Source organism: Falco cherrug, chromosome 4 (genome assembly GCF_023634085.1).
Source record: "Falco cherrug isolate bFalChe1 chromosome 4, bFalChe1.pri, whole genome shotgun sequence".
NCBI classification, from domain to species: Eukaryota; Metazoa; Chordata; class Aves; order Falconiformes; family Falconidae; genus Falco; species Falco cherrug.
The window spans coordinates 99,910,999-99,938,961 of record NC_073700.1 but is presented as its reverse complement, the minus strand read 5'-3'; the positions used below and the strand labels follow the sequence as shown (position 1 = coordinate 99,938,961).

Sequence of the window (27,963 nt, the reverse complement as noted above, 5' to 3'; positions counted from 1 at the left end):
AGAGACCTTGGTCTGAGCCTCTGATGTCCAGGACAAGCAGCAGGGTTGTTTTCAAAGCCTTCCAGGCAAAAGTTTCATCAAACCTCTGTGGCTGACAAAGCCTCCAAACTTCTTGTTCAGCCTAAGCTGATGTTCCAGTGATGTGCTCTTTCCCTGGAAAATGCCTGACCATCTCTGTTCTTACAGGGACACAACAAGCAGGGCTCATCCCCTGTGGTTAACCACATGTGCTAGGTGCTTTGGCCTTAGGCCGGTTGAGCTTATCAGTTCTTTTGTTTTATAAGGAATGTGTTGGTTTTATTTTGTTATTTGGGAGGGCTTTTTAAAAACTGTTGTTGGTAAGAAATAGTGGGTGAGAATCCACTCAGATTGTGTCAGCGTCATCCAGCTAAAACTGTCACAGAATCAGGGCACAACAGGTCTGCCAGCACTGACAAATGCAGATGGAGTCCCATCAGCAATGTTATCAGGAAAGCAATTAGAGATCCGAGGGGATTACATGAAAGTCTTCCCAAGAAAGTAACAATTTTAATCTGTTTGCTTTCATTGCAGTCCGTACAGTGACTAAGGGTTCCCACTCCAGCCCGAAAGATGTGGTTTTCCTGACATGAGGCTGAGAAGACTAGGTGTCCTCTGACTCCCAGAACTATTTGAAAGAAATGAGTGTCTTTCTTCCCACAGGAGAAGAAAGTGAAACAAAGCAGGTATCTAGTGCATTCAGGGACAGGGTGACGATGCATTAATGCATTAGTTGAGCACTTGCACTTTTTTCTCACATATTTGAGCTTTCCTAAACGACAGTGAGAGTAGGAGGGATACCTTTTTATACTTTCCAGTATCTTTATGCAACCTAGAAAGCTTAGACTTACCAAGGAGGTTGATGATGACAACTGCACATGGTCCTAAAGCTAAAGGGGAGTTGTAGCTTCCCCAGAGATGCCTTTTGTTCCAGGAGACTGGGGTTTCCCTTGGCACAAGGGTTCCCAACCGGTTTAGGTCCTGCTTTCTTCACACTGGGGACTGAGCATCACTCTTTCCCACCCCAGCTGAAACGATCTCCCTGTTCAGCTTGTGAGCAACGTTACCAAGATTTGCCTGCCGCTAGTGGTTAGCCTGTACTGCACCCACAGATTTTTGCAGGTTTTCTATGAGAGCTGGGAGTTGCTCAGATGTAGACGTAAATCTGTAGTTGCTGGGAGTCTGCCAAGGATCGGTATAAGTCTTTGAGTGCGAATATTGAGCACCCGTCTGTGTGGTGGTATTTTGTTTCTGAGTGGATGAGATAAAGTGTATGCAAACAGTTATCAGCAATAGCATTTTGTTTTTCTTTTCAAAGCTACGAGCATATAAGGTTAACTCCATCCAGGGGCTTTTCCAAGGATCTGTGCATTTTTTATTATATTTATATTGTTTAGATATTTTTATTTAATATAAATATTTGTATATTTATATAAATATTAAATATTTTATTATATTTATATTAAATATAAATTATCTCAATGGCAGAAATTATAACAGAAATCATTTAGTTGAAAAACAATGCTTTTTTTCACTTAAAGACTTAGCAAATTCTTTGAGAGGTACAAATAACTTCCTTTGTGTCTTCCAGAGACAAAGCAATATCACGGTCACATGTAAATCCATTGTACTCTATTGCCTTTCATCAAGTACTGTCAGATTTTGGCAGATGGTTTGTCTGTAGAGTTTGGGTAAACTGGGCTCCCTACCCCACAGAACTTGGGACTTTCATTTTAATTGTGCTTGCTTGTCTGTGCTTTTCCCCTGGTTTAATATTTTGTTTAATATTAACAATCCAAAAATGGATAATTTTTTTTCCTGCTAAATTTTATGTAGAAGTAAAAGCAGTGAAGACCTGAAAAGCAGTGTCCGAGTGTCACGATGATTAGATTATCTCAGGTTGGGAGGGATCCATAAGCATGATCAAGTCCAACTCCCAGCTCCTCACACGACTGCCTAAAACTACATCATATGACTAAGAGCGTCACATTTATCATGCTTCATAGCAGCTTCCTTTTGTACATGGTAATAGACCTTGCGTCCACCCTCTATTTCCCAGCCACAGCACTGACAGTGTTCAGGTAGGTGTAAAGTTGATGCTGAGGTGATGGGGATCAGAAAGACAGCAGCGTGGGTTTCTCATTTTCTAATTTAAGGGAATGAAAGTATTTACAGAGGTTTGGGAGCATCCCTCCTCAGCAATAAGGCCTCGTACACCATCTGGAGCTAGTATCACTGCTGATGAGTATGTGAGGAAATTAAATTCAGAAACATATTCCTCATACACTTTGGAGTCAGCAAATTCTTAAGACCTCCTGGTATGATCAGGCTGAGAGATACAAGCCACAAAGGTATGTGCATTTACATTATCTGGCTTGTGGAGCTTAATTTAAAAGCTTGGAACTTACAGCCTTTGAAGAACTATATCATTTGGAAGGATCTACAAAAGATCTGAAGATATTAAATGGATGGCAACACTTATATGAACAATTAGAAGTTTTAGAATTTAGAAAATTAGAAACTAAAACTTCTCTTGAGAAGGAGAAGTTAGAGGTCTGTCAGTTGATATTGTAGAGAAGCCTGCCTGTCCAGATGCTCCATTTTATGATGTGATTGAGCATAAGTAGCTCCAACGTGAAGTGATCATACATCAATTTTGCTGAAATGAAGTGCTGTTTAGGACCTTATATATATGTGTGTGTGTGTATGCACATATAATATTTGTATATATTTATAAATATATATATATTTTAAACATGATGCTCTTAGTCATATGATTTAGTTTTAGGCAGTCGTGTGAGGAGCAGGGAGTTGGACTTGATGATGCTTATGGATCCCTCCCAACTTCAGGTAATCTATGATTCTATGTGCACACATACTACCATCATGACTCTCAGACACTACTTTTTCAGGTCTTCACTCTTCTACTTCTACATAAAATTTAGCAGAATATAGGGAGCCATCAAACCAAATGTGCTGGACGGATAGTTTAATGAGCATTTTAGTATTTTATAACACTGGTAGTTATACAAGATAAGATTAGAAAAGTAATTAAATTGTATGTTTGGGTCATGTGCAGATTGCTTATGGCAGGGGTCCTCAAACTTTTTAACCAGGGTGCTGGCGCGTGGATGAAGTGGCAGGCAGTCATCTGCGGCTGCTTGGTTTCCCCCCCCAGCCCCCAGCGGGGGGGGGTCTTTAAATACCGGGGGCCGGATTGCGGACCCTGGGGGGCCGTATCCAGCCTGTGGGCCGTGGTTTGACGACATCTGGCTTATGCGAATCAGGAAGCAATTTTCTCTCGTCCCTTACAAGATACTTAGAGTGGAATGGTAGGAACACAACTGAGAAATGCAGTTTTGAGGCAAAAGCTTGGTGGTAACTTCCTCAGACAACTGCAGCTCAGCAGCTATCCTGGGAAGAAACAGCTTTGCTCTGGGACCCAGGGCAGCATTTCTCATCTTAGGAGGTATTTATTTAATTTCAAAGAATTGTATCCTGCAGTAAAAACTTTATTCTTTTCCCCTCATTTTTCTTTTATTTTTTTTCATGGGACAGATGGGATTTTCCCCGGGGAGCCTGTTCATGGCCCTGGCTCAGCAGAATGCCCTGGGTATTCTTTTCATCTTTCTCCAAAGCCTCAGGTGTAGTCAAACTAGATGAATAAATGGGCTTCCCTGATGTGGCAAATCCTGTCCTCCTTAATGGCTCATTAAGCAATTTCTAGCTGCCAGAATCAAGCAGCCTCCAAAACCAACTGATTCTGCAAAAAGCAGTTACAGTGCACTCTGTCAGGTTGGGATTTTCCTTCCTTTTTTCTTCCTTCTGGCTGGTTTCCATTTTTGTTTGATGTTTTCAGATGCCATGTGTGCAGGGTTTTTTTGGCTGTTGTTTTTAAGTATTTTCTCATGTTGTAATTATCTTGCTTCAGAGTTTGAACGTACATCATAAATATAGATCACAATCAAATACGACATTAAGAGTAAAGTGGCTCTGATATTTAATTTGGTTACTTAGACGAGTCTCATCCTGTAGCTGGCTCTTACAGGCATTTTCTGTGACCTTGAGTGTGACCTTGTCACTCATCAGTGCCTCAGTTCTTCTAACTGCAAACTGAAGGTAATGCTGAGCATCCTTCAAAGCCTGGAAAGCTCAACGCCCATATTTTTTTTAAAAATGTTTGTCAGATAGAACCTAGCTGAAGTGCAAATTGTTGTGAATAGTCATTACATAAATTATTGTGAGAATGTTTAATTTAAAATGTTCAACTTGATGATCTTTTATGATCTCCATTAGGACCAGTGAATAAAGCCTGGTAAATAAGGTGATGGTAAACCAGAGGCCCAATTAAAATTGTAATCATTCATCCTGGTTTTTAATGATTTAAAGCTGACACCAGTTCTTAGCTAGGTCTCCAGGACTACATGTTCAGATTTCTTCTTCTCCAAATAAAATTTGTTTTTATATGTTGCGATATGATGCTCTCATCTCAAAGTTGATATTTGAGTAGTACAAACTGATTTCAAAATCTGTTTTGAGTATGTGGCCAAATTAGTGAAATCACAGCAGAAGACACTTCTGTTATTTGAAACTGGCATTATTTAATTTGAACTCAAATTTTAGCCTCAGTTTGTTGTCAGATACTGATTTGCAAAACAATTTAAAGCTATGTCAAAACACCACAAAACTATTTTCTCAGTTAAGTCATTCTTAATGAGTAACCACTTAAAGCAGTTCATGTAATAGGGTTTTGCTTTATTTTTTTATATATATATATACACACACATGCAGAATTTAAGTTTGTGTCAGCACTTACAGAAATTGATGATTTCTCATCATTACAAATTTGTGATCTGAGTAAAAAAGTATTTCAGATGGAAAGGATAGCATGATAATGAACTACCCTGTTCCCAGGAGAGAAGGGCATAAAATTGTGATGTTACTTACGGCAATGTCACTTACAAAAATATTATTTATATGTCCCTATTATTTTATTCTTCAAGGTCCCTGGGATGCATTTTGTATGAGATGTGCTGTATGAACCATGCATTTACTGGACACAGTTTTTTTGTCTGTTGTGTTAAAAATTGTAGAAGGTGATACACCCTCTCTTCCTGTTAAGATATCCAAGCCAACTGAATGCTGTGCTGCGCAGGTATGTTATTTTCTTATTTAGCAGGATTTTTAAGTTAATTTGGGAAATAGCTTAATTGTGACTTTTGGGTTTTAATGTTTCAGCATGTTAAATAAGAATGCTTCATTGAGACCAGCAGCAGCAGAGATCATAAAAGTCCCTTGTATCGATGAGCAACTAAAGGTATATGAGAAAAAGAGATAGCTGTACACTTACTATTTGAGTATGTACTTTGCAAAAGCAGAATGGAGGCAAAGACAATGTGTTGAGGAAAAATAATTAATAGCAGTTCATGGGAGCATTAATCCAGGGGACTTTCAGAGCTAAATTCCAAATATGACTGAAGTACCGAGGCAGTGAGAAATGAAGCCCTTGTTGCTTTTATGCTGAATGTATATCCCCTTTTTGAGCAGTAATTAATTAATGGACATTTATGTGTAACAAGTGCAGATCATTCAGGCCTGGGTACATATTATCTCTAAACTGTCCTGCTTAGTAGTGTTTCTAAAGAAAAACAGTGCATCTTGCTTTTTCAGTCCCTGCTTTGGTGTATGTAATATCTGGCTTTCTAAGAAGGTGAGGAAAGAAACTGCTTAAGTCAAGTTTTACATTAGGACTCTATCGCGTCATAGCTGAAGAGTCGAGATCACTTTAGCCTCAAGTGTTGATACCACTTCTATTTTATTTCCTTGCAGAACATGCAGTACAAGTCCACAAACATGACTGTGAAAGACAAGACAGAAAACTGGCAGAAAGAAGGTGCTCCCGTTTTTGATGCTGTGTAAGTAGTTTTAAGTGTTATGATTATGGGCAACAGTATATGAATTTACACTGTTGCCAAATAATATGATGTTGTTAATCTCATAGTGCTTTATAGTTAGAGAGACCCATTCCACTGAAATACAGAAGAGCAACCACATTAGTGAGACACACGGTTAAGATTTAGGGGGCATAAAAAGGATTTACAGATGAAATATTTTTATTATATAACTGTAAACTGCATGTGCATGTGGTGATATATGCATATGTTAATTTAGTACCAATTGGTATGTAAATTATGACCTTTGTCTTTACGTTTTAAAGGTTTAGATCATCATCTTATGTCATGATCATTTATAGTGCTGCTGTTTGTGTCCCTATTGAAGGTGAAAGCCATGCTTCCTAAATGAGACCAAACTAAAAACATATACACTTAAACTAATATTCAGCTAATATGTCCATAGGGTACTATTATATTTGTGTTGTGAGTATAGTGAGAAATTAAGGCTAGCGATGTTTCTTGGCTCTTACGTCAGTACTGCCTTTGGAATATGCATGAACCCGTAATCTTATTATTACTTTCACTGTGTTTATGAGAATGTCAGCTGTCTGTGCTGGTAAGTAAATGTCTGTGGTGGTAAGTAAAATGCCAAATAATTTTTGCAATCCCAGATCTAAAGAGGTAGGTAAAATGAAATAAAAATACCTGCAAAATGTATTTTTTTATTTTGAGAGCAGAAAAGTGGAGGAGAAAGTGAATTTCCCACATCTGTAATAAAGCAATACTCTAGTCTAAGTTGCTTGTTATGGTGTCTTCCTCAATCATTGCTACTTTATGAATTTTTTTCTCATGAGGAATTATATTTGCCATGTATAGTTGAGTCTAGTTTCTGCTAGTAAAGGCCTTTTAATAGCTTACTATATTCCAATCCCATGCAAGTCATAACTTCAAATATTTAAAAGTAAGCATAAAGCTGTACAAGTTCAGTTGCAACTTGGATGAAAAATGGCTTTTTTTTCCTCAGGAGATTCTTATAATTTAAATCAGAGTTTTTTACCAGGGACAAGAAATATGTCTACATTATTCATACTTGAGGAGTTCCATTCCTATGAATAATTGCATTCTTCTTGTCTTTGTCCTAATCTTCCGTATTTCACACTAATATTCATAGCTTTACACTATTTCCCTCGATAGTCAACATTTAAAAAGCATAATGAAAACAACTCATTTATTAAAATCCTGATTTCAAAATGATAGTCCAGGAGTGTTACAAGTTGTATGGTTACAAAACATAGTAATTTGAAATTAATACTTGGTACGTATAGTAAAATACGTAGTTACTGTAGGATATGAGATAAAAGTCTGAGATCAATATTAGTCTGGTCAGAAAGACAGTCCATTATCAGAAAAAGGATATTAATCTCAGAGTTTGATAATGGACGAAAGACAAGACTAATATTGATCTCAGACTTTTAGAGATGGTCTATGGAGACCATTTTACCAGTGAATTGTCTTTATTGATGAGGACCAGAAATTCAAGAGAAATTAAAGGAAAAATTTACACAGACGTGGGTACGACTAGGTTTGCTTTGATCACAACTCAGAGCAGGGCCACCATCAGTGAGTGGCAGAGAACAGTTCATCTATACATGCCAAATCATTAGTCAATGTCCAAATGTCCACACTCTGACTCTTTTTGAAAAGCTTGACTACTTTTTCATCTATGTTGTATATAGCACTTCATATTCTTTAGTGTTTAGTATTTGAGGACAGTATAAAAGGTTAAGCACAGTTTAAAAGAGTTTCTGTCTGCTTCTCTCATTGTTATAAAGACCATGGCATCAAGGTATTACTCACTCCTGCACTAGAGAGATAATTCAGGAAATGTTTTTCATATGTGTAAAATTAAAGCTACTTCCTTCTAACTCAGCATCTCATGGGAAGAAGGCGTGTTCACCTCCGTTGCTGCTCACAGGTCACTCAAACTTTGGAAACACAGACCTCCTGACATGTAATCTTTCTGTACATACATCCACCTAGATTATCTTCCTTCTCTCTGAGATTTTTTTCGACAGCTTTACAAACCTGACCACATTTTATACTGCAGTTTCCGTACTGCAGTTAACTACAAGGGACAAATCTTGCTTTCTTGATAGTAGGTTTCATTTCAACATCAAATTTTGAATTCTTACCATGGCCTGTAAGTTCAGACATGCAGGGTTGACTTGTCTCATTTCCACTTGGTTCATCATGTCTTATGGACACATAATCTCCTGTAGCGACTGGCTAAGACTGAATTGGGGGTTTTGAAGCCTGCCCGTCAGATTCCTTAGTTGAATTAAAGCAGCATGGAGACACAGGTACAGTTAGAGCTTTCAGCAGGAGCACAATACAACAGATGCTGGGACTTGTATTAGGCAAATACTAAAAAAAAAATAAATCCTTTTTTTTGGTAAATTATCAGTAGTGAGAGATTTAGTGTTTTTCCAGACACAAGGGGAAATCTAGTAACTAAAGGTAGAAGACAAGGCAAAATCTCATTATTTCTCTGATGCTTTCACTGACTGTTTCCAAACTGACAGTGCTACAACCGAACAGGCCTATCCTCTGTTGCAGATAGCTTAAAAGTAAGGGGACAGCTTATGCTGGGAGTCATTCCAAGACTTCATTCTTACTAAAAAGCCAGTTGAAACGTTAATATTCTTAATTAATCAAGTGAAAAGAACCACAGCCATGCCAACTTAGTGTTTAAAGGACTGCAGTTCTAAACATCTTGAAATTGAATGTATTTTGAGCAGATTTAGATTTAAGAGTGACTTAATACAAGAAAATTGTGCAATCAACAGAGTTTGTTGAACCATATATATACTTACCCTCACCATAGAGCCACAGGTTCAGCTAGGCCGTCCCAGGCTTTGATGCACTTCCCAATTATTAGTTTCAGAACAGGCCTGTGCCTCTAGTGCTAAAGAAAGCATGCAGGGAAACAAACGTGTTGTACACCGAATGTGCGTAAATGAGGCCTACCACAACCAGCCCATACTTACATGTAGGACATCGGCATTCAGCTGCTGAAAATTACGGGACCTGATTTCTTGCATTCCTTTGATGTTTTCTTGGTATTTTTCTTCTGCCAGCTTTCTGGAAACACAGAATACTTGTGTTTAGGATGTGGTATCAGGGAGTGCACAAAAGGATCTTCTACAAAATGTGGAAAATCAAATTCCATAATTAGACTCCCATGGTACCAAATGCTCATCATGCCTTCTACTCAGTGCGAGGTTAGTTTTGGTGAACTCACAGAGATTCCAGGCCTTATTTCCAAACACTATTACATTTTTCTTTCACAACTTCATAATATAATTGAGAAATAGTAAATTATTAGTCCCAGTCTTATTTGTTTCTTCCAAAAGATCTGAAATACTTTGGACTTTATTCCACCACGTAGTGCAGGGACCTTTCCGCTGAAGGCAGATGTGCCACATTTTGTGGGCTGTGAACGCCTCACCCTGGTGGCGGGAGAGTTGGTAACTGTGGTTTTGTGTATGGGACTACTTAAGCCAGATGCTACACTCAAGCAGCTCTTCCAGTTTCCATTACTATGTTCCCTTCCCATCCGTCTCCAGATCTGCGTTGCTGAAAGTAGAACTCCAGTCTGAGAAGGCACTGGGTTTAGTTACAATCACTTTCAGCCAAAGTCATCTGGCTATAAACAACTCAGGGATTAATATATTTTAAAGATGCATGACCGACAACAAGGTTTGAAGATTAATATTGTTGCCTTTTTATTACAAAATAAACATATTTAATTTTGTTGCTGGGAAAAAAAAGCCCATGAAAGAAAACACTAAAATGCAACAAAGCAAAGAAAAAATAAAAAGCAACCTAGAACTACCCTATTAATATTATTTCCTAATCTCCATATAAGTACAAAAATTGGCCTGCCATATTACTGAAAACACCATGGAGAGGAGATGTAAATTTAATACCTTTTATACAGTGGTTTCAATTCGGGGAGATTTTTTTGTTTTTTAAAATGACAATAAATTTACGTACCATCTCCAGTATCAAATGCTTACAAAAGTAAGTATCAGGCAGACATAAATGCTCATCAAACATGTTTTCCAAAAGGAAATCAAGGCCTTTAGCTTTTTGTTCGTAGCATTTGGATATGGGCATTGCAAGCTGGCACAAGTAACACTAGGATGTGATTTTTACAGAGTGTTTTTGCTCAACTGCAATTACTATTGATTCACAAGTATATATATGTAGCTGCAGTGTTTCTGAGGCCATCAATTCAGACTTTATGTCACCTTGCAATGTTTTTCTGTGCTAGCCCTTACTGAATTGCTTGCTAATTTGCTTTGGCCACAACAGGGTTATGGGGAAAACTTCAAGTGTGGTGTGAAAACAGCAGAATCTTATTAATTTAGAAAAAGAATCCATGCATAACAGACACATAGCCCTACAGCTGTTCCACTCAGAAACAGTACTTAATTCTTCCTCCAAATCTCCCCTTCTATTATGTTTCACTCAATAAAAATCATAAATCATAAAGCCTTGATAACATATCCATTACCCTCTTTGACCACTTGATAAGACTATAATCTGAGCTATAAATTTCTATTGGCAAATCTCTTAATTAAAATGCACCTTAATCAAAACATGCATCAAAATGAAACAAAATGTTATAAAGGCTTTATGATTTATGATTTTTATAGAGTGAAATAAAACCCTAGGGTGAGGCGTTCACAGCCCACAAAATGTGGCACATCTGCCTTCAGCAGAAAAGTCCCTGCACTTACGTGGTGGAATAAAGTCCAAAGTATTTCAGATCTTTTGGAAGAAACAAATAAGACTGGGACTAATAATTTACTATTTCTCAATTATACTATGAAGTTGTGAAAGAAAAATGTAATAGTGTTTGGAAATAAGGCCTGGAATCTCTGTGAGTTCACCAAAACTAACCTCGCACTGAGTAGAAGGCATGATGAGCATTTGGTACCATGGGAGTCTAATTATGGAATTTGATTTTCCACATTTTGTAGAAGATCCTTTTGTGCACTCCCTGATACCACATCCTAAACACAAGTATTCTGTGTTTCCAGAAAGCTGGCAGAAGAAAAATACCAAGAAAACATCAAAGGAATGCAAGAAATCAGGTCCCGTAATTTTCAGCAGCTGAATGCCGATGTCCTACATGTAAGTATGGGCTGGTTGTGGTAGGCCTCATTTACGCACATTCGGTGTACAACACGTTTGTTTCCCTGCATGCTTTCTTTAGCACTAGAGGCACAGGCCTGTTCTGAAACTAATAATTGGGAAGTGCATCAAAGCCTGGGACGGCCTAGCTGAACCTGTGGCTCTATGGTGAGGGTAAGTATATATATGGTTCGACAAACTCTGTTGATTGCACAATTTTCTTGTATTAAGTCACTCTTAAATCTAAATCTGCTCAAAATACATTCAATTTCAAGATGTTTAGAACTGCAGTCCTTTAAACACTAAGTTGGCATGGCTGTGGTTCTTTTCACTTGATTAATTAAGAATATTAACGTTTCAACTGGCTTTTTAGTAAGAATGAAGTCTTGGAATGACTCCCAGCATAAGCTGTCCCCTTACTTTTAAGCTATCTGCAACAGAGGATAGGCCTGTTCGGTTGTAGCACTGTCAGTTTGGAAACAGTCAGTGAAAGCATCAGAGAAATAATGAGATTTTGCCTTGTCTTCTACCTTTAGTTACTAGATTTCCCCTTGTGTCTGGAAAAACACTAAATCTCTCGCTACTGATAATTTACAAAAATTATCTTGTAATTTACTTGTAAATAGACTCAGTTCCAGCTCTTGATTTTTCAATAGAATTTGGTTCTTGATCAATGGGCTAATACAAAAGAACAAGAACTAGAAGCAAGGCTATAAGAAATGGTTTTATAAAGTTGTCTTACATGTTCATAGACTACAAAAACCAGACCAAGAAGCTCCCTAGTTACAACAACTAAAGACTGTTGAGGAAGGTAAGGAAAGGCAGGAGAGTGTTTATGAATGCCAAGGAGGCTCGGCAGCAGCCTATACTATTACTTCAGGACAGACTAAAATATCCTCTCAGGCATGGGAAAGGCTGGTGGGAACAACTAGGGATATACTCCAATCCCAAACAGGTGGGGAGGCAAGTTCTTTGGCTCATAAGCTGCAGTCCTCCTTAAAAAAACTTTGCTACACAAACAGGAAAGAGCCCTCAGCCAGCTCAGAGGATTGAAAGACCAGGCCCTTAAAGCGTTAGGGAGAGGAATAGAAAATAAAACACCTTATACTCTGCTTTCACCGAGGTTTAACTTTTTCCCAACTTTCAGTAAGTGTAATACCCTATGTTCTTAAAATGTACTTATTAAACATTAACTTGAATGCTTTTCATTTATCTAACTACACTGACTAGGTTTTTCCAAACTTTCAGTAAGTGTAATACCCTATGTTTTTAAAATGAACTGATTAAACAAGGCAGTGTAGTTAGAGAAATGAAAATCACTATAGAGAGCCATCCTTGTTCACAGACATTTGTGTGCAAGTAAAAGCCTGGTGCAGTCTTTATTTACATCAGTTTAACCCTGAATCTAAAGTGCGGTGTAAAGCTGTATTGTTCTGTAAGGTGGACAGCTTAGAATAAAAACGACTGTCTTTCCAAGGAAGATAAAACACAAAGTATCTGCTACAGAATCTAGTATATAGTATTTTTTTGTACATACACAATCTTGGTGCACTTATTAATTCCTTCCTAAATTCACACAGTGGGTTTGTAGATTTTAGCATAATGGTTTGGAAGCAGCGAAGAGACTTCCCAAGTAAGTTTTAAGAAGACTTTGCCAGAACTGTAGTCATTGGCCAAGGTGAGTTTTTTCAGGTACACTCTATTTATCAATGCCAAATTAAATCAGCATTAAAAAAAAGGAACTACAGTTAATATCAATGCCCCGTTGCATCCCCGGGGGATCATTCGGCTCGCCATTGTGCCCGCTCGGCCCCGCCCGCCCCTCGGCGCTGTCGCCGGGGGGTCGTTCGGTTCGCCGTTCTGCCTACTCGACACCGGCCCGCCAGTGATTCTGGCACTCACCCCACGGAGTTACGTGAGAGCCAACCTTATTCACACATGCTTTGTGTGCAGAAGTAAATGCGTGTGCATCTTTTTTATTCTAACAGCTGTGTGCACTAACTAACACTAACACTAACTAACACTAACACAAGTGCACACTGCTGTTATTTCAATGTAAATGCATACGCATTTTCTTTCGCACACTAAAGTTGGCGCTCAGACAACGCTGTGGGGTAAGTGCCAGAATCACTGGCGGGCCGGTGTCGAGTAGCAAAACGGCGAACCGAACGACCCCCCGGCGACAGCGTCGAGGGGCGGGCGGGGCCGAGCGGGCACAATGGCGAGCCGAATGACACCCCCCCCTAACGGCGCCGGCCGGCCGGGCGGCTGCCGAGGGTCTGAAGGACGAGCCGAACGACCCGCCCCGCAACCGCGCCGCAGGACGGCCGGGTGCCGAACGGGCGGAAGGACGAGCGAAACGACCGCGCCTCCCGGCGGGCGGGTGCCGGGGGCAGAAGGGAGGGCAGAAGGGCGAACCGAAGGACCCCCCGGGCCGCCCGTCCACCCGGTGGGTGGGTGCCGAGGGGGCAGAAGGGCGAGCTGGTACGACCCCCCGGCGACCGCGACGAGGGGCGGGCAGGTGCCGAGCGGGCAGAATGGCGAAGCGAATGAAACACCACCACCACGACGGTGCAGAAGGGAGAGCCGAATGAGACCACCCCCTCCCCGCTAACGGTGCCGCCCGACGGGCGGGTGCCGAGGGATCAGAAGGGCGAGTCGAACGACCCGCCCGGCAACCGCGCCGCGGAGCAGACGGGCGCCGAGCCTGCGGAACGGCGAGCGGAACGACCGCGCCGCCCGGCGGGCGGCTGCAGAGGGGCAGAAGGGCGAGCCGAACGACCCCCCGGCCGCCCGTCCACCCGGTGGGCGGGTGCCGAGCGGGCGGAATGGCGAGCCTTAACGACCCCCCTGCGACCGCGCCGCGGGGCGGGCGGGTGCCGAGGGGCTAGAACGGCGAGCCGGTCCGGCCGGCGGCAATCGGCGAGCTCGTTATCGCCGGCTGCACCGATAGGCGGGCGTTTGCCGTGAAGGTAGAACGGCGAGCGGAACGACCGCCCCGTGACCGCTTTGTGGCCGGATACGCCGGTAATGATGGTTCGGAGTCGACACACGGGTCGCTGCTATATTACGGACTGCTACTTGTAAACAAAGTATCGCTGAAAAAGGATGGCTCTCACTTCACAATTGGGTAGCTATCGGAGTAATTTGCGGCCCGTTGCCGAAAAGGCATCACTGGGAGCCCACCGACCGCCTAGTGTTATTTCGGAGCTTGAGCAATCGCCTGCTCCTATAGTATGAACCGCGATAGCCCCGGGCCCGTCAGAGTCTTAAGAGGGGAGACTCCACCTACGGGGAGTAGCGCTAATGGCAGGGGCTCTTACTATGACGTAACCAGAGGCAGCGGTTAAGGATGACGCCTTCGGCAGCATCGATGGGGATAACATGTCTTCCCCTCGGGCCGGAAATGCTGCCATATTTTTCTGGCCCCGTGTAGACGTGGCCGCTCTTTTCGCAGAACGCTCCGGCAGCGGCCTGTCGGGCTCCCGGGCTCTCGCCGAAGGTCGTCCCGGGCTCCCGCAGCCGCGTAGACGGAATCGGCAAGACGCGAGTAACGATTTATTATTACTGGGTTTCGTTTCTCTTTTTTTTTTTTTTGTTCCTGTCTCAGTAGTGTCAGCAGTACTACAGCATCCATAGTGCACCGCGGTAAGCCTGAGGCGATCGGTAACAGCTCAGTAACCGGTTAGACCTACACGGTCTCCTCATGAAAAAGACGCGTGTACAGAATTTAATTCTACGTTATTAACGGTGACGGAATTACTGCTTTCGTAGGCATTGCTCTACTCTAATACGAATGTAAGAGTAATAATTAAGCCGGTGCTAATCAATACCCAATGAAGAGTAACTTAAAGGACGCTGAACAAGCAATGTGTTTGTTATCTGACACGTACTCTCTTATGGAGGTCACTGTTGCTGCTTAAGCATTTAGTTAATGAACGCGAAATTGCAATTAAATTGAGTTAAATAAATAAAAAAAACTTAAATAATTTTCCAATAATTTATTTTAAAAATCGACCAAAAGAGCCCCACGCGGCGCCTCAAAAAGCGAACGCTCCGTATGAAGGCCAGGTCTACCATGGCATCACGGCAGCGTGGGGCGGCCAGGTGTACTCGGTAGTATGGAGCCATCAGGGCGGCCAGGTCTGCCCGACGGTTCGGGCAAGGGAGACCACGTCTACCCCGCGGTCCGAAGGGCCTTCCCACTCCAAAGCGAATTTTGCCCCCCACCTTCGAAATTACCATTCTCGGTTTCGGGTCCTGAGTGGAATGTGCTTTATCTTGGATACCCTATCCCTGCTGCTAGTTACTCACAACCTTTCCAATTCTTTCTACATACCCTCCTGTCTAAACCGCTTTTATTACCATTTCCCCTGAAGACTGAGCTGACCCATGCAGTCGTCGAGCCTTGCACACTAGGAATTAACCCTGTGCATCTAGCAGTACTGAGACCTCCATCCCTAGTGTCACCGAAAATCGGGAATCAAACTCCTTAACACCAGTGTAGTATTAAGAAGCAGGCATTGCTTGCTGTGACGCCAGATATGCTGGGAATTGCTCCACTAAATATGCATCCACAACTGTTTCACGGGGATCAGTTTTATGTTACATCACTATATGTATTCATTACATGTCCAGTAATCAGCTGCATATATACGAGTCTTCTCAGGGCCTCCATTAGTATGACCGTGACCCTTTTTATGCCTGCGCAGGTGGTTGCCCCAATGATCTGGTAGTTGTTAACGTCCTGTTTACTTCTCTTCATCCCATTGTTTGCCCCATCACCCCCTGAGCTCTTACATGTAGTCCCTACTTGGCAAACCCCTTGACAAACCACAGAACTGGCTTGGCCTGTTTTTTCTGCTGCAGACCCTTTCTTACCACTTAACACATTCATTAACTAAGGTAAATATGTCCATAGAGGGTTAGCAGCTTCCTCCCCCCACCCCCCCCCCCAAGTTCTCTTTCTTTATGCCTTAAAGATTAGAATTTTTCTTCCTGCCCAAGCTCCAATGTCTTTGTAATTTATTTTATTTTTATTCCTCTGTTTAAATCTTTTTTTGGTTTTTTAGCCACATGAAACAAGTAAAAAAGAAATCTACTAAACATTTTTATGTCGTATTGGTTGAATTTGATTTTCTTCAATGCAGTAATATGTAAAGTAAGTCGGTTTATATTTCTTTGAATGGCAGATTTAGTTGAGGAGAATGATGGAAATCATCAGCTAAAGTTAGGACTATGGTGATTTTTTACAGTTGAATATTAAGCATTTTTTTATCTTCAATAGTATTTCTTGCAGTAGTACCATGCAAGGATGGATACCAAACTTTTTTTTTAAAAAAACCTGCTAGTGTGAAAAACATTGTTTCTGGGCTTGGATGTAACTTTCCTTGATGAGTCAGTGAGGGACTGCCCAAAGTCAAAGCATGGGAGTTAGCTCTTCTGGACTCTCTCTCTTTGTGAGCGCTTAGGGCATCCCATCATGGGATGGCTGGTGAGCTGGGCTCCCTTGTCTTCTGACCCTGTCTCATGCTGGTGAGCCACGTCTCCCATGGGCGACTCTATGCCTTGCAGCTTTCTCTCTAGGAAAGTGGGGAATCTACTTTTTATCCAAAGAGTCATCACAGTCCAGCCTCTGCTTAGAATTCAACACATGCTTAAGTGCAGTTGCTGAGAAAGGACAGCTCCCCAAAGCAATCAGGCCTCAAGCCATCTCACAAAATCCTTACTTGTGGAGTCTGGGATACTAAAGGACTTCATCCAGAGCAGAATGGCTGGGTTGTTTTTCATGCTGTGAGGAATATGCTGATTGTACTTCATAGGCTCATTGGCTTATAGTAAATTGAGAGAACATGATACCCAAGTATGCATAGCTTGACTTTACACCAGTTTCTTTTATTTTGTTATGGTTGTGCTTCAGGAAAATTTGGAAGAAGATAAGAGATTTTATTTCTTGTATATTTTAAACATGTGCCTGCTTATTTTTTTATTACTATTTTATATTAATAAAATAATAATTATTATTTTCCATTTTAGCTTAACAGTGGTATTCAGCACAGGTTATGTGTGTTAGAGAAAACCAAAGTGGGGCGTAATGTCAGCTCACAAAAGCTGGATTCAGTTCAGTGCTGACCCTGCTTTGATGATCCCATGAGGTCCCTTCCAGCCTGAATTATACTATGGTTCAGTGATTTAAGCCCAAAGTCAATATAGATCCTTTCAGGTCATTAATTTACGGATGTTGAGGAACTGACCTTTTGCCAGAGAAAGCTTTAACACTGCTTATCATGTCATCGAATATGAACATTTTAACCTTAGAACCTATCCCATGATTTCAGTTAGGGAATGTATTGCTAGTAACATACCATGGGTGCTATAAAATCCATTTTGTCTTTAAAAATAATTTATTTTTTGTGTCTACATGCTATAAACTCATAACTGCTTTTAGAGATCCCTGAAGACCCAGAAATTGCAGAAGAATATTATAATGATGAGTTTGAATCCTGTTCAGAAGGCAGTGAAGAGGAGGAGGATGCAGAATCATCACAGACTGTCTCTAAGACAAATCACCAGGTATATATGACTTTTGGGAAAACAGTAGACACTTGATGCTCATTTTCCATGGGAAAATTGAGCTCCTTCCAAGATTTTTGTACTACTGACATTACTGAAATTTATTTTTGTTAAGAATGTGTGTGTATATCAGTACCATTAATTAATTATATGTGTATGTATATGTAATTCTTCTGAGATGTTGATGAGAGAGCTTTTTGCATTCCTTCAAGATTAAGGATATGAATACCATGAACACCTTAAGGTAGATCGTTGTCAGTAAAATGCCTTGTGACTGTAAAACACTCAGAGTGGGGTTCTCTCCTCTTGTTAGCTATGAGTAAATTAAGTTAAAGCTGAAAATATACTTCAAGCATAAGATCGAAGTTCCAGCTCTAATTCCCAAGCAGAGATAGGCACCTTTAGTTGCCACTTTTTCCTGCCTATATTAGACGTTTTCTAGGACAGTGTGTTGAACTATGAGCCTAAACAGCTGCAAGACTTGACCAGCAAATCTGTAGATTTTCCCAAGAAACTCAGAAAGTGTCACTGAAGAGAAAACTTATTATTGAAAGTCTTAAAGTAGCTTTATCAGATGCTGCTGCTGCTACAAAAAAGTCTTGGGGATTCCAGTGAGAAGAAATTTGAAGATTATTGGAAAAGGCACCTAATCTAGATCTGATCAGAATGAGCTGAGGTGAATCTTGTCCGCAGTGACCAAGTCTCAGTGAAATCAATGAACTTAAATGCCCAAGTCAGTTCTGAAAATGGATCTTCCTAAGGCATTCAAGAACAATTGATTTCTCCCCTGGGCCACCAGCGTAAAACATTGAGTACAGTGACTCTGAACAGTATTGTCTGGTTCTGCTTAGGATCATATATGTTATTCAGTGTTTATGTGCAAATTTTGTAGAACAGAGTGTATGTCTTCTGCATTTCAGGGAACCAGCCAAGTATACTAATACTCTCCACTAAATTACAAATAACTTGTACTGATTTTTGAAAATTTTGAACGAATAGCTTCTTTAAGAGGAACTTTTTGAGGCAGAAATAAAATGTTTGCATGAGAAATCAGAACTCTGCTTCTACCATGGTAGCAGGGAGTTCTGAAATTGTCTTATCAGTTAAACTTCAAGTTTACTCAGGAACAGCTTCATTCAATCTAGAAATGTCCTCCTAGCTTTCAAACTAAACACACAGGACGCTATAAAATTCAGGATCGGTGGTCTAAAGAAATTATTAGTCAGTTGTAAATCAGTGGAATATCTAAGACAATGTTTTTTTTCAGTTTTATGGGTCTGTGCTTACCCACAAGACATAGACATGTACTGTGTTGCCCAGGAAGTCTACCGCAGATACCTTGAAAATAAATTATTGCTCAGCTTCATCAGACTCTCAGATAATTTTTTAGTTTTTAGTACACTGTTTAAAGTTTTCATTCAACTTTCATTGACATCATTAAGTCTCAATCAGTAATACTTTTGAACAGGCACACTGCTGCTTAGAATTAATGAAGGGCAGAGGATAAAATTAGATTTCTCAATAATGCAGAAGAAATTAGGTGTTGGCATTCAGATCTGAGCAGGGACATTCTTTCATTTTGCAGTGACTCAGAATTCTGTAATGAAAAGAACCAGCACCATGGGCTAGAAGAGTTGTCCCACTGGCACCTTCTTGTCTGTATCCAGCCCTGATGGCCCTGAGGCTTTGCTTTACCAGCAGTCTGTGTGCTCACAGAGCAGTAAGCCCCTGACAACCAGCCTACACAGGCTGACTGGGAAGAATCCCCCGTGACCATTTGCCTTATAGGACTTCCTTTATCAAAGAAACTAATTGTCTGTCTTTGTTTTTTCTCATGTTGACCCCAGCACCTTAGATAAGGCAGAAGTGTGTTTCTGGTTATTGAAACAATCACCTTTTCTTTTTCTTGGGAAGTGAGCATAATTTTCAGTTTTCTCTTTCTCAAGTGAAAAATTCTGCAGTAAGTCTGAGGTCAAAGCAGACTGAACATAGCTGTACAAATCTGGACACCTGTGTCTGAACTAACCGAACAGAAAGTCTGTACATTAAAGGGGAGTAGGCAAGCATTTTTAGGGTATAATGTTATCTTGGTGTAAACATCTAACATAGGTTAGATGGAGTATACTAGGAAGTCCCTCTTTCTGGTGATTATAAAGGGATCAACAGTTGTTAGTATGCACAGGACATCTTCATTCTGGATGTCAACAGTTACGTGAAATGAATCCCACTCAAAGGTAGGTGGGATCATGCTCCATATTAATAGTAAGCTTCAAATCCTACCAGAATAGATTTGATCTTGCAAGTGTATGGCAGGGGTTTGCTTCCACAGTCATTTACTTAATACCAAAACTCCTACTCCTATTTCTATGATGGGATTCATACTCTTAAGCCCTTTCTTCAAAAATACCTTTATAAATTAGGCTTTTGGAGGTGTGTGCTATTAAAGAAGTCGTTCCACTGCAACACAGGGTAAGGACTTGTAAGATATTTACTTTCCTAATCTGTGCAAATCTCTCAATTTTCCAGTGCCAAGATTGCTTTACTGGTTACTTCTGTGCAGAGAGTGCAGAAATGCTGCACCTGGCAGTGCTCTCTAGTGACCCCATTACTTCAAACAATGACTAAAAAAATTTCTGATGTTCATGCAGTAGCATGGGGTCAGAGAAGTCATCTAATTGAACAACACATTGGGGTGCATGATGCAGAAAGAGATCTGAGCTATTTATTCAAGCTGTATTAGGTTCCCACAGATGTCAAGACAGACTGAGAAGTAGTGGCTTTACGTGGGATGTAGAGGAGGGAGGTAGGCACTGGAACGGTGTAACTTTAAAGGTATAGCATGGGAGCTGAGACAGCTGTTTTCCCCACGTTGATATCTTTCAGCACAGCCTGTGTGTTTTCAGCTACATCGTCCAGATGGAGGTGTGGAGTTACCACCAATTTCAGACCCTAAGCACATCTGTACCTCTCATCTTTGTTGTAGCATTGAAGTTTAGTGTCCTTTGTTTCTCTCTTTTGGAACAGAAATGCAGATTGCCAGATTTCAAGCAGCAATTTGCCAATTACTTTTCCAGACCTCTTACCTCTTTGAGCCAATGTCTCTTTTCCACATGTTTGGGGTTTTTTTGGGAACGTTGGTTTCTAACTACGGGAAAACATGAAGGAGAGTGAGAAACTGTTCCTAAAAAAATTAAAAAATATGAAGCTTGGGAGAGGTTTCATCTTGAAAAGTTAGTGCACAGTGAAGCTTTCATTGGCTTTGATTTAGCTGAGATGCTAATGGATGCTTGTTACTGCAGTTCATCACCTTGTGCTTTGTGTTTTCTTTTAGTGACAATAATAGCAAATTCACCTTTTCCATTATGACAAAGTCTACTAATGTGGTACATCAGCTTCCTATTTTCAGTCTCCAGGTTGCTTCTGAGACAGTCAAACCAGATAATCAGCTGGCCTAAATTATCATAGCTTCAGCGGCTGTGGGTGTTTGCGTGCTGTCACCCAAACAATGCTCCTAACATGTACCTTGGCATGACCTGTTGGTGTTAGAAGGGGGTTAATTTGTTCTGAATCTGAAATGTGCAAGCATTTATTCCACGCTGGCCCTTATGTGTCACCTTATGTGCACCTGCCAGAGGTGCATGCCTATTCTGTATGGCTTTGCTTTTACTGCAAAAAAGAGAAACATAAAAGAAATATATTAAATAGATAAACATAATAAATAAAACAGCTTAAATCCTCTTAGATTGCTAAACCCAAGTGGAGAGAAGGCATAGGTATTTTCTACTTCAGTGTAAGTTGATTAACCATCTATTCAACTGTTTACCACTGTGTGAAAACCACATTCTCTCCCTCATTGAAATTTTATTTCAAGATAGCCAAATTAAGCCAGCTAGTTTCCTTGAAAAGCAATGGTGATGAAAGTGTATCTTTTGCGTTACAGCATATTGAGAAAAAAATCAGCTCTGTTGTGGTATTTGGAGTAAATATGACATCCTATTGTGAGAAGTCAAAGGTTTGGTAGTTGCAGTCTTTATCCCCTTAAAAAAAAAAAAGGTTTTATTAAAGTAATTGTATTAGTATTTTATGTGGCCGTTTACCATGGTTTTTGTCTTGTCTCTGTAGATTTTCAGTTAACTGTTAGTGATAATGAAAATAAAAAGTAATTACCGATTTATATTAGCAGAAAATTAGTATAAAATATCAACTTTGAATGAAAAATGTTTAATAACTTTTTAGTGAAGTCATAAAAGGTTCATTTGATTTTTTTTTGACAAATACAGAGAAATTATATCTGTAATATTAAGTCTGTCTTAATTCAATATTCAATGTATATTGTAAATATAAATGTAATGCATTCTGTAGCATTTCCTGCGCACTTTACTGCTAATTGACAAACCCTGGGTTAAGCAGGTTCAGATTAACTTGCTTTCTGAATTAACTCAGGCACTTTGGGTGGACTGCAGAACTGTAAATTTGGTGCTGACTTTAACCAGCCAGGACTCCACAGGCTGCTCCAAAAGGACAAAGAGGCTCTTTCAAACCTATGAGCTTTTGGGTTATCTGTTGAAATGGCCAACCAAGAAGCTGATTCCCATCTTGCAAACATCAGCTAAAACAGCAGAGCCTGTTACAAGTATAAGCCCATGAAACAACTTAGGGTGATAAGATGTTAGGTCGTGTTCATTCATAACAGCTCTCACTTGCACTGAAAGGTCACTAACCAGCTAACAGTCATTGCCAACAATTACTGTTACCCAGTTAAGGTATACTGGCAGTTCCTCAGTTTGAGAAATTTAGAATGAGCATTTTGAGTAAGGTTGCATAGAAATATAAAGCAGATTGTCCACTATAGAAGCTGAGGACAATATTGTTTCTTTTTATTCCAGTGTTTTAAATTTTAAAACCATAGGCAGATTTTTCAGCAAGGACGATTTTGTCTTTCATTTTTAAACAGTCAAGAAATGCCACGTTGTCAGATGTCATACAGCAGCAGCTTCTAGAAACTCAAGAGTCCAGGTTTGTCTTGGACTTTAATATACTTGTGACCTACTTCCTGGACCATAATCATGGCCAGATCTTTGAATTTCATCCATGTACACAAACAGCATTTCACATGAAAGGTATCATGGCAAAACTCTTAAGTCATCTGTCTGGTAGCAGTTAGTTGTTACTAGATATGTAAGTAGATGCAATTATAGGAAACGTAAGTATTAATTTGCAGTGGGCAGCTATCATAAGCATAAGAAACTTTAGCATAGTTAAGAAGTACATACTTGCCTTTTTCTGTGTGGTATTGTTTTAGATATTCCAGGACTAACTGATAATAAATTGCTGGTGTTTTTTCAGAGATAGCACATCAGCTTCCACACTAAACATATCTTCTTTAAACTCTGTGCACAGTTGTTCTACACGCTTGTGTTCTGCAAGGAATCTGATGTAAATAATTGATTGTATGGAACACAGTGTTTATATTTAAATCTGGTACACAGTGTTTATATTTAAATCTGTGCTCACACTAATGCTATTCCTTATTTTATTTATCCACAGGAGGACAGTGATACTGAGGCAATGGTCAAGTATTTGGAGAGTGTCCTGAGTAACAGCTCAATAGGTAAGATGACATCTCTTCTTTAAATGCAGTAGCAGCAATTAGCAGTCTATATTAATCACAGTCCAATTATTTCCATTTTGCAACAAAGTAGCTCAAAAAATGTGACCTTCCTGAAAATTGCTTCCTTAATCTGCTGCAGAGAAGTATAGATATGCCAAAAGGCAAGGCATACACAGTTAAGTGCTTTTGTTGAAAATAATAGAGCCATAAAGCATGATGGTCAAAAGTCAGGAATGTTATAACAAAGACTTAAAAATTTGACTTCTGCCATCTTTTCTTCAGGAAGCAGGGGAAAATATTTAAGGATGTAAGTTGTTTTATAGTTTCTACTACTGGTAACACTAAAAGAAAATGAATTAAAATATTTGTAATTTTTTTTTAATTATGATCCAAGTTTGGATAATATTTTATTTTACAGTATCTTATTACAGGCACAGAAAAATCACTGAGAATTTAAGTTTGCATGTTAATCCTAAAATGTCCTGCAAATTCTGTCTGTAAATTTAGAGGTTTTTTGTGTTCTAAAAAGCTAAAAAGAAAACTTACACAAAAGAAGGCTATTTACTGAGGCTGGCATAGTCACGGTCCTTCAAGACCATTGAGTTGAACTGTGCCAGCAGCAGCCTGCATGTGGTTTGCATGAAAGCCCAGATGAGTTCCCAAAAGCTCCCACAGGAACCTCAGTGTTGTTTAGCTGCCTCATTTGCACTCATTCAGTCGGAATAAACCTATACATCTATTCTCTTCTGGCTCTAAAACTAGAATATAGTGGAAGCCTGGGAAGTCCTCCTTGTAGAGTTCATCCAGTGCCGAGCTCTATTTCACCCGTGCACGTGAGCATGAACTGGTAGGAAGAGAAAGCCAAAGAAGAAAAAGGGTGAAAGGGGGTAATCAAAGCTGTAGCTGTCATAGTCTTCTAGCCACTGAATCATGTCTGGTCACCTTCTGGGTTCCACATCAGGGAAATCCTTAGTACTGAAGGAAGAAATATTCATGTCCAGGTTGTCTTCACACTAACAGAGATCCCACAGTTTTCAAATTCTGCCCTCATTTATGCATTTGCAGCATCATTGTCTGCAGTGGGTTTGCAGAAGTGGAAATAGGAACAAAATTTAGCTCTGTGCTTCAGTATTTTGTTATTTTAATGAAAGAGAGGAATTGCCTTGAGGGCTTCTGGGAATAACCTAGAGCAGGGGTCCTCAAACTACGGCCCACGGGCTACATACGGCCCCCCAGGGTCCTCAATCTGGCCCCCAGTATTTACAGACCCCCCCGCTGGGGGCTGGGGGCGGAAACCAAGCAGCCGCAGATGACTGCCTGCCACTTCATCCACGCGCTGGCCCCTTGTTCAAAAAGTTTTGAGGACCCCTGATCTAGAGTATTAGCCAAACAGCAGTATTTTTTTGAAACTGTAGTATTAAAGGGACTCTTTTCTCCCTTTTTTTCTTGCAGTAGTAAGAACAAGAAGATGCCTTTTTAAAGTATAGTGTTAAAGAATTAGATTGTGCTTTAATCCTTAAAAAAAATCTCTGACCAATTTGTGCTGAAACTTAAAGCCTTTCTTCAAGCTGAGTTAGTAATTGGGTTTGTAGGATATGTTCCAAACAAATATATGTGATGATAATATGACAGAAATCTTCTAGGGTCCCTTTTATCTTTGTATGCACAGTGTCACTGAGGAAGTTTAAATGTTTACTATTTTATAGGTTCTTCCAAAATCAAGCTACAAAGGTGCAAGTAGGGTCATTTTTCTATATTTACTAACATTCATTTATACCTCGCATTTTCTTCACTAGGCTGCGAATTCATGTTACATCAAAATTTTCTGTATATGGTGCGTTTACATAGGTCAGACGCTTGTTCTCTTTGTTCACCCTAAAGCTAGTTATGCCCACTTCCAGGTCTGCATTTCTTTTAACTGACCACTAGCATGTTGGTTATGGCCAAGGGATTGCCAGTACCAGCCTGTGCCCCACCTCTTGTCATACCATGCCTATCCTTTACACCTTATCCTTTGTCCCCACTTTTCAAGGTATCTGCTGTTGTACCAGGCCTGTGTTTCTCTACATTAATTGAATTTAGTTAGTTATAAATATGTCATTCTGCACAGAATACTACTGTCCATCTAAAAATGGGGGTTGTACAATGCATAATAAGTGGAAATAAAACAAAGTAGCCACAACTACCTGATCGTTAGAAGAGTTGCTGTAACAGCTTCAACAATTAACTCAAAGTTCCTGGCAGGTCAAGGTAAGTTCAGACAAAGCCTGAAGCCTTGCAGGCTCACATCCAAGCTTTGTGACATGGTATTGCCTGTGACAATATCATATTACCAGGCTACATAGCTACAACATCATTATAATGGCTACTCCTGAAAAAAGTATGGATTTCATGGCAATAATAGGGCATATGCAGAAATCTGGCCTTGCCAGAATTTCTTGTAGGGTCTTTCATTGTTAAAGGGATTGTGAAAAACTTCATGCCATTTCAAGCAGATGTTAGAGAACATCTGAGTAGCATAAAATGAGAACTTTTTTTAGATCACCAAGGGCTGTAATAAAGAGGATGCAATAAATATACATTGTTTTTCCACTGTTAGAGTTTCTGTAGTATAAACCTCAGTGTCGGAGGGTAAAAGGACTTTTGAAGTAACTGAGTTTTCTCCTCAAGAGTTCCCACTGAGTTGCTATAAATACCAGTGCTTTAGTGTGGTACAAGGTTCATTTTGAGTTGGCTATACAGTTCCATGTGGATTGTGTTTGAAATAAGATAGTCCATGCTGACGAAGTTTGAAAAATTGGGAAGATCCCAGAAAAGAACTGCAAAATGCAAGAAACTTTGAAAAACTGTTTTTACAATTTATTGAATCTGCTTAGATTAAAGGAAGAGAAGGTTAAAGGCAGTTGGGTCACTTTGTTTTGATTATAAACTCAGGAAAATACAGCTGATTCTAAGGAGCTTTTTAATCCTGTAGAAAAGGGCATTGTAGGATCTCTTACGTAGCAGTGAAAGCTGAAGAAAGAAATCTGAAACCCAAACAGAAGTCTAATATTCAGTGGAGATAATAGCTTCACAATACATAATGACTTACCAAGAGATGCAGTAGGTGTCACTAGTTATTCAGTTGTTAGCAGAAATGTTGGTATAGGAATGCATTTGGGCCATAATGTATGAAAAATCTCACTAGCTAATCATAATCACCTGTTTTAGATGTAAATACTTGTGAATAAATGTCAGCCAGAGGATTTATTTCCCTACAGATCCTTTCATCTTCCCTTTAACAGAGTAGGAAGGATGCAGTGAGAACCTCAAACTTGTGCTCCGTGACCTGAGAGGACAAAGATCTTTTGCCTTATGTTGTTCTCTGCAGTACTGGGCTAGACTCTGGGATGGTATTCATCTTTGAAATATATGTAGAAAGCCACAATACCTGCTTTTGAAAAGTCAGTGATCTTGCTTCATTTGATTTTGTTTAAAGAATCAAGAATGATATATTGCAAAATGCAAATAGTTACCTGGTCACTTTTTGAAGAATGGTTCCTTTTCCTGTGTTGGTGTGTGGGTAGGCAAGCTGCTTGAAGCTGGGTGCAAAATATATTACTAATCAAGTAACTGCTTTTAAGAAAATACCTCTGATACAGAAGTTGGTGTGGGTTATGAGTCGCCCAAGGAAAATTTTTCGAGGCTTTTTGTGGCAACAGTGTGTAAAGCTTTTAGCAGTTTTCACTGAGAACTCATTTTTGTATGATTAACGACACCTTTGCAGGATCCTACAATCTGTAGTCCTTGCAGGTGCCTCATAGTACCCAGGAAAGAATATTAAATGAGAGGAAGATAGATACTAGTTTGCATGTAGAGAATAAGTTTTGCTTGTCCAGCTGCCAGTGTGGAGAGCAGAAAGAGTAGGAACTATTTAGCCTGGAATCCCAGGAACAAGAAGAAAGATGTCTTTAATAATGAAATGTCAGAGGAGAAGGAGGTATTGTAGCAATAGACTGAACTCACTAAGCAGAAAGAGTATGCTGAGCTTTTACTACAGTGATATATCACGTAATAATAGTAATACCAGAATTTAGGTGGGACCTGTGGTTAAATAGAATCATAGAATCATTTAGGTTGGAAAAGACCTTTGACGACATCAAGTCCAGCCATTAACCCAGGACTGCCAAGTCCATCACTAAACCCTGTCCCTAAGCGCCACATCTATGTGTTTTTTAAATACCTCCAGGGATGGTGATTCCACCACGTCTCTGGGCAGCCTCTTCCAGTGCTGGACTACCCTTTCCGTGAAGAAATTTTTCCGAATATCCAATCTAAGCCTCGCCTGGTGTAACTTGAGGCTGTTTCCTCGTTTCCTGTTGCTTGTTATCTGGGAGAAGAGACCGACCCCCACCTGCCTACAGCCTCCTGTCAGGTAGTTGTAGAGAGCAGTAAGGTCCCCCCTGAGCATCCTCTCCAGGCTAAACAACCCCAGTTCCCTCAGCCACTCCTCATAAGACCTGTGCTCCAGACCCTTCACCAGCTTTGTTACCCTTCTCTGGACATGCTTCAGCATCTCTGCTTCCCTCTTGTAGTGAAGGGCCCAAAACTGAACAGAATATTCAAGGTGTGGCCTCACCAGTGCTGAGTACAGGGGAACCATCACTGCCCTAGTCCTGCTGGCCA

General features: G+C 40.2%; 1 protein-coding gene across 1 annotated transcript in view; it reads left to right on the top strand.

Annotated features, from left to right (window-relative positions):
- NEK11 (NIMA related kinase 11) overlaps positions 1-27,963 on the top strand; it is an 84,240-nt gene that overhangs the window by 35,802 nt on the left and 20,475 nt on the right. Inside the window, 10 exon segments of the mRNA XM_055707633.1 lie at positions 5,022-5,082; positions 5,084-5,137; positions 5,139-5,173; positions 5,257-5,335; positions 5,848-5,933; positions 6,236-6,297; positions 14,452-14,664; positions 17,563-17,687; positions 23,238-23,298; positions 25,030-25,035. Coding sequence (XP_055563608.1) covers positions 5,022-5,082; positions 5,084-5,137; positions 5,139-5,173; positions 5,257-5,335; positions 5,848-5,933; positions 6,236-6,297; positions 14,452-14,664; positions 17,563-17,687; positions 23,238-23,298; positions 25,030-25,035 — 782 coding nt within the window.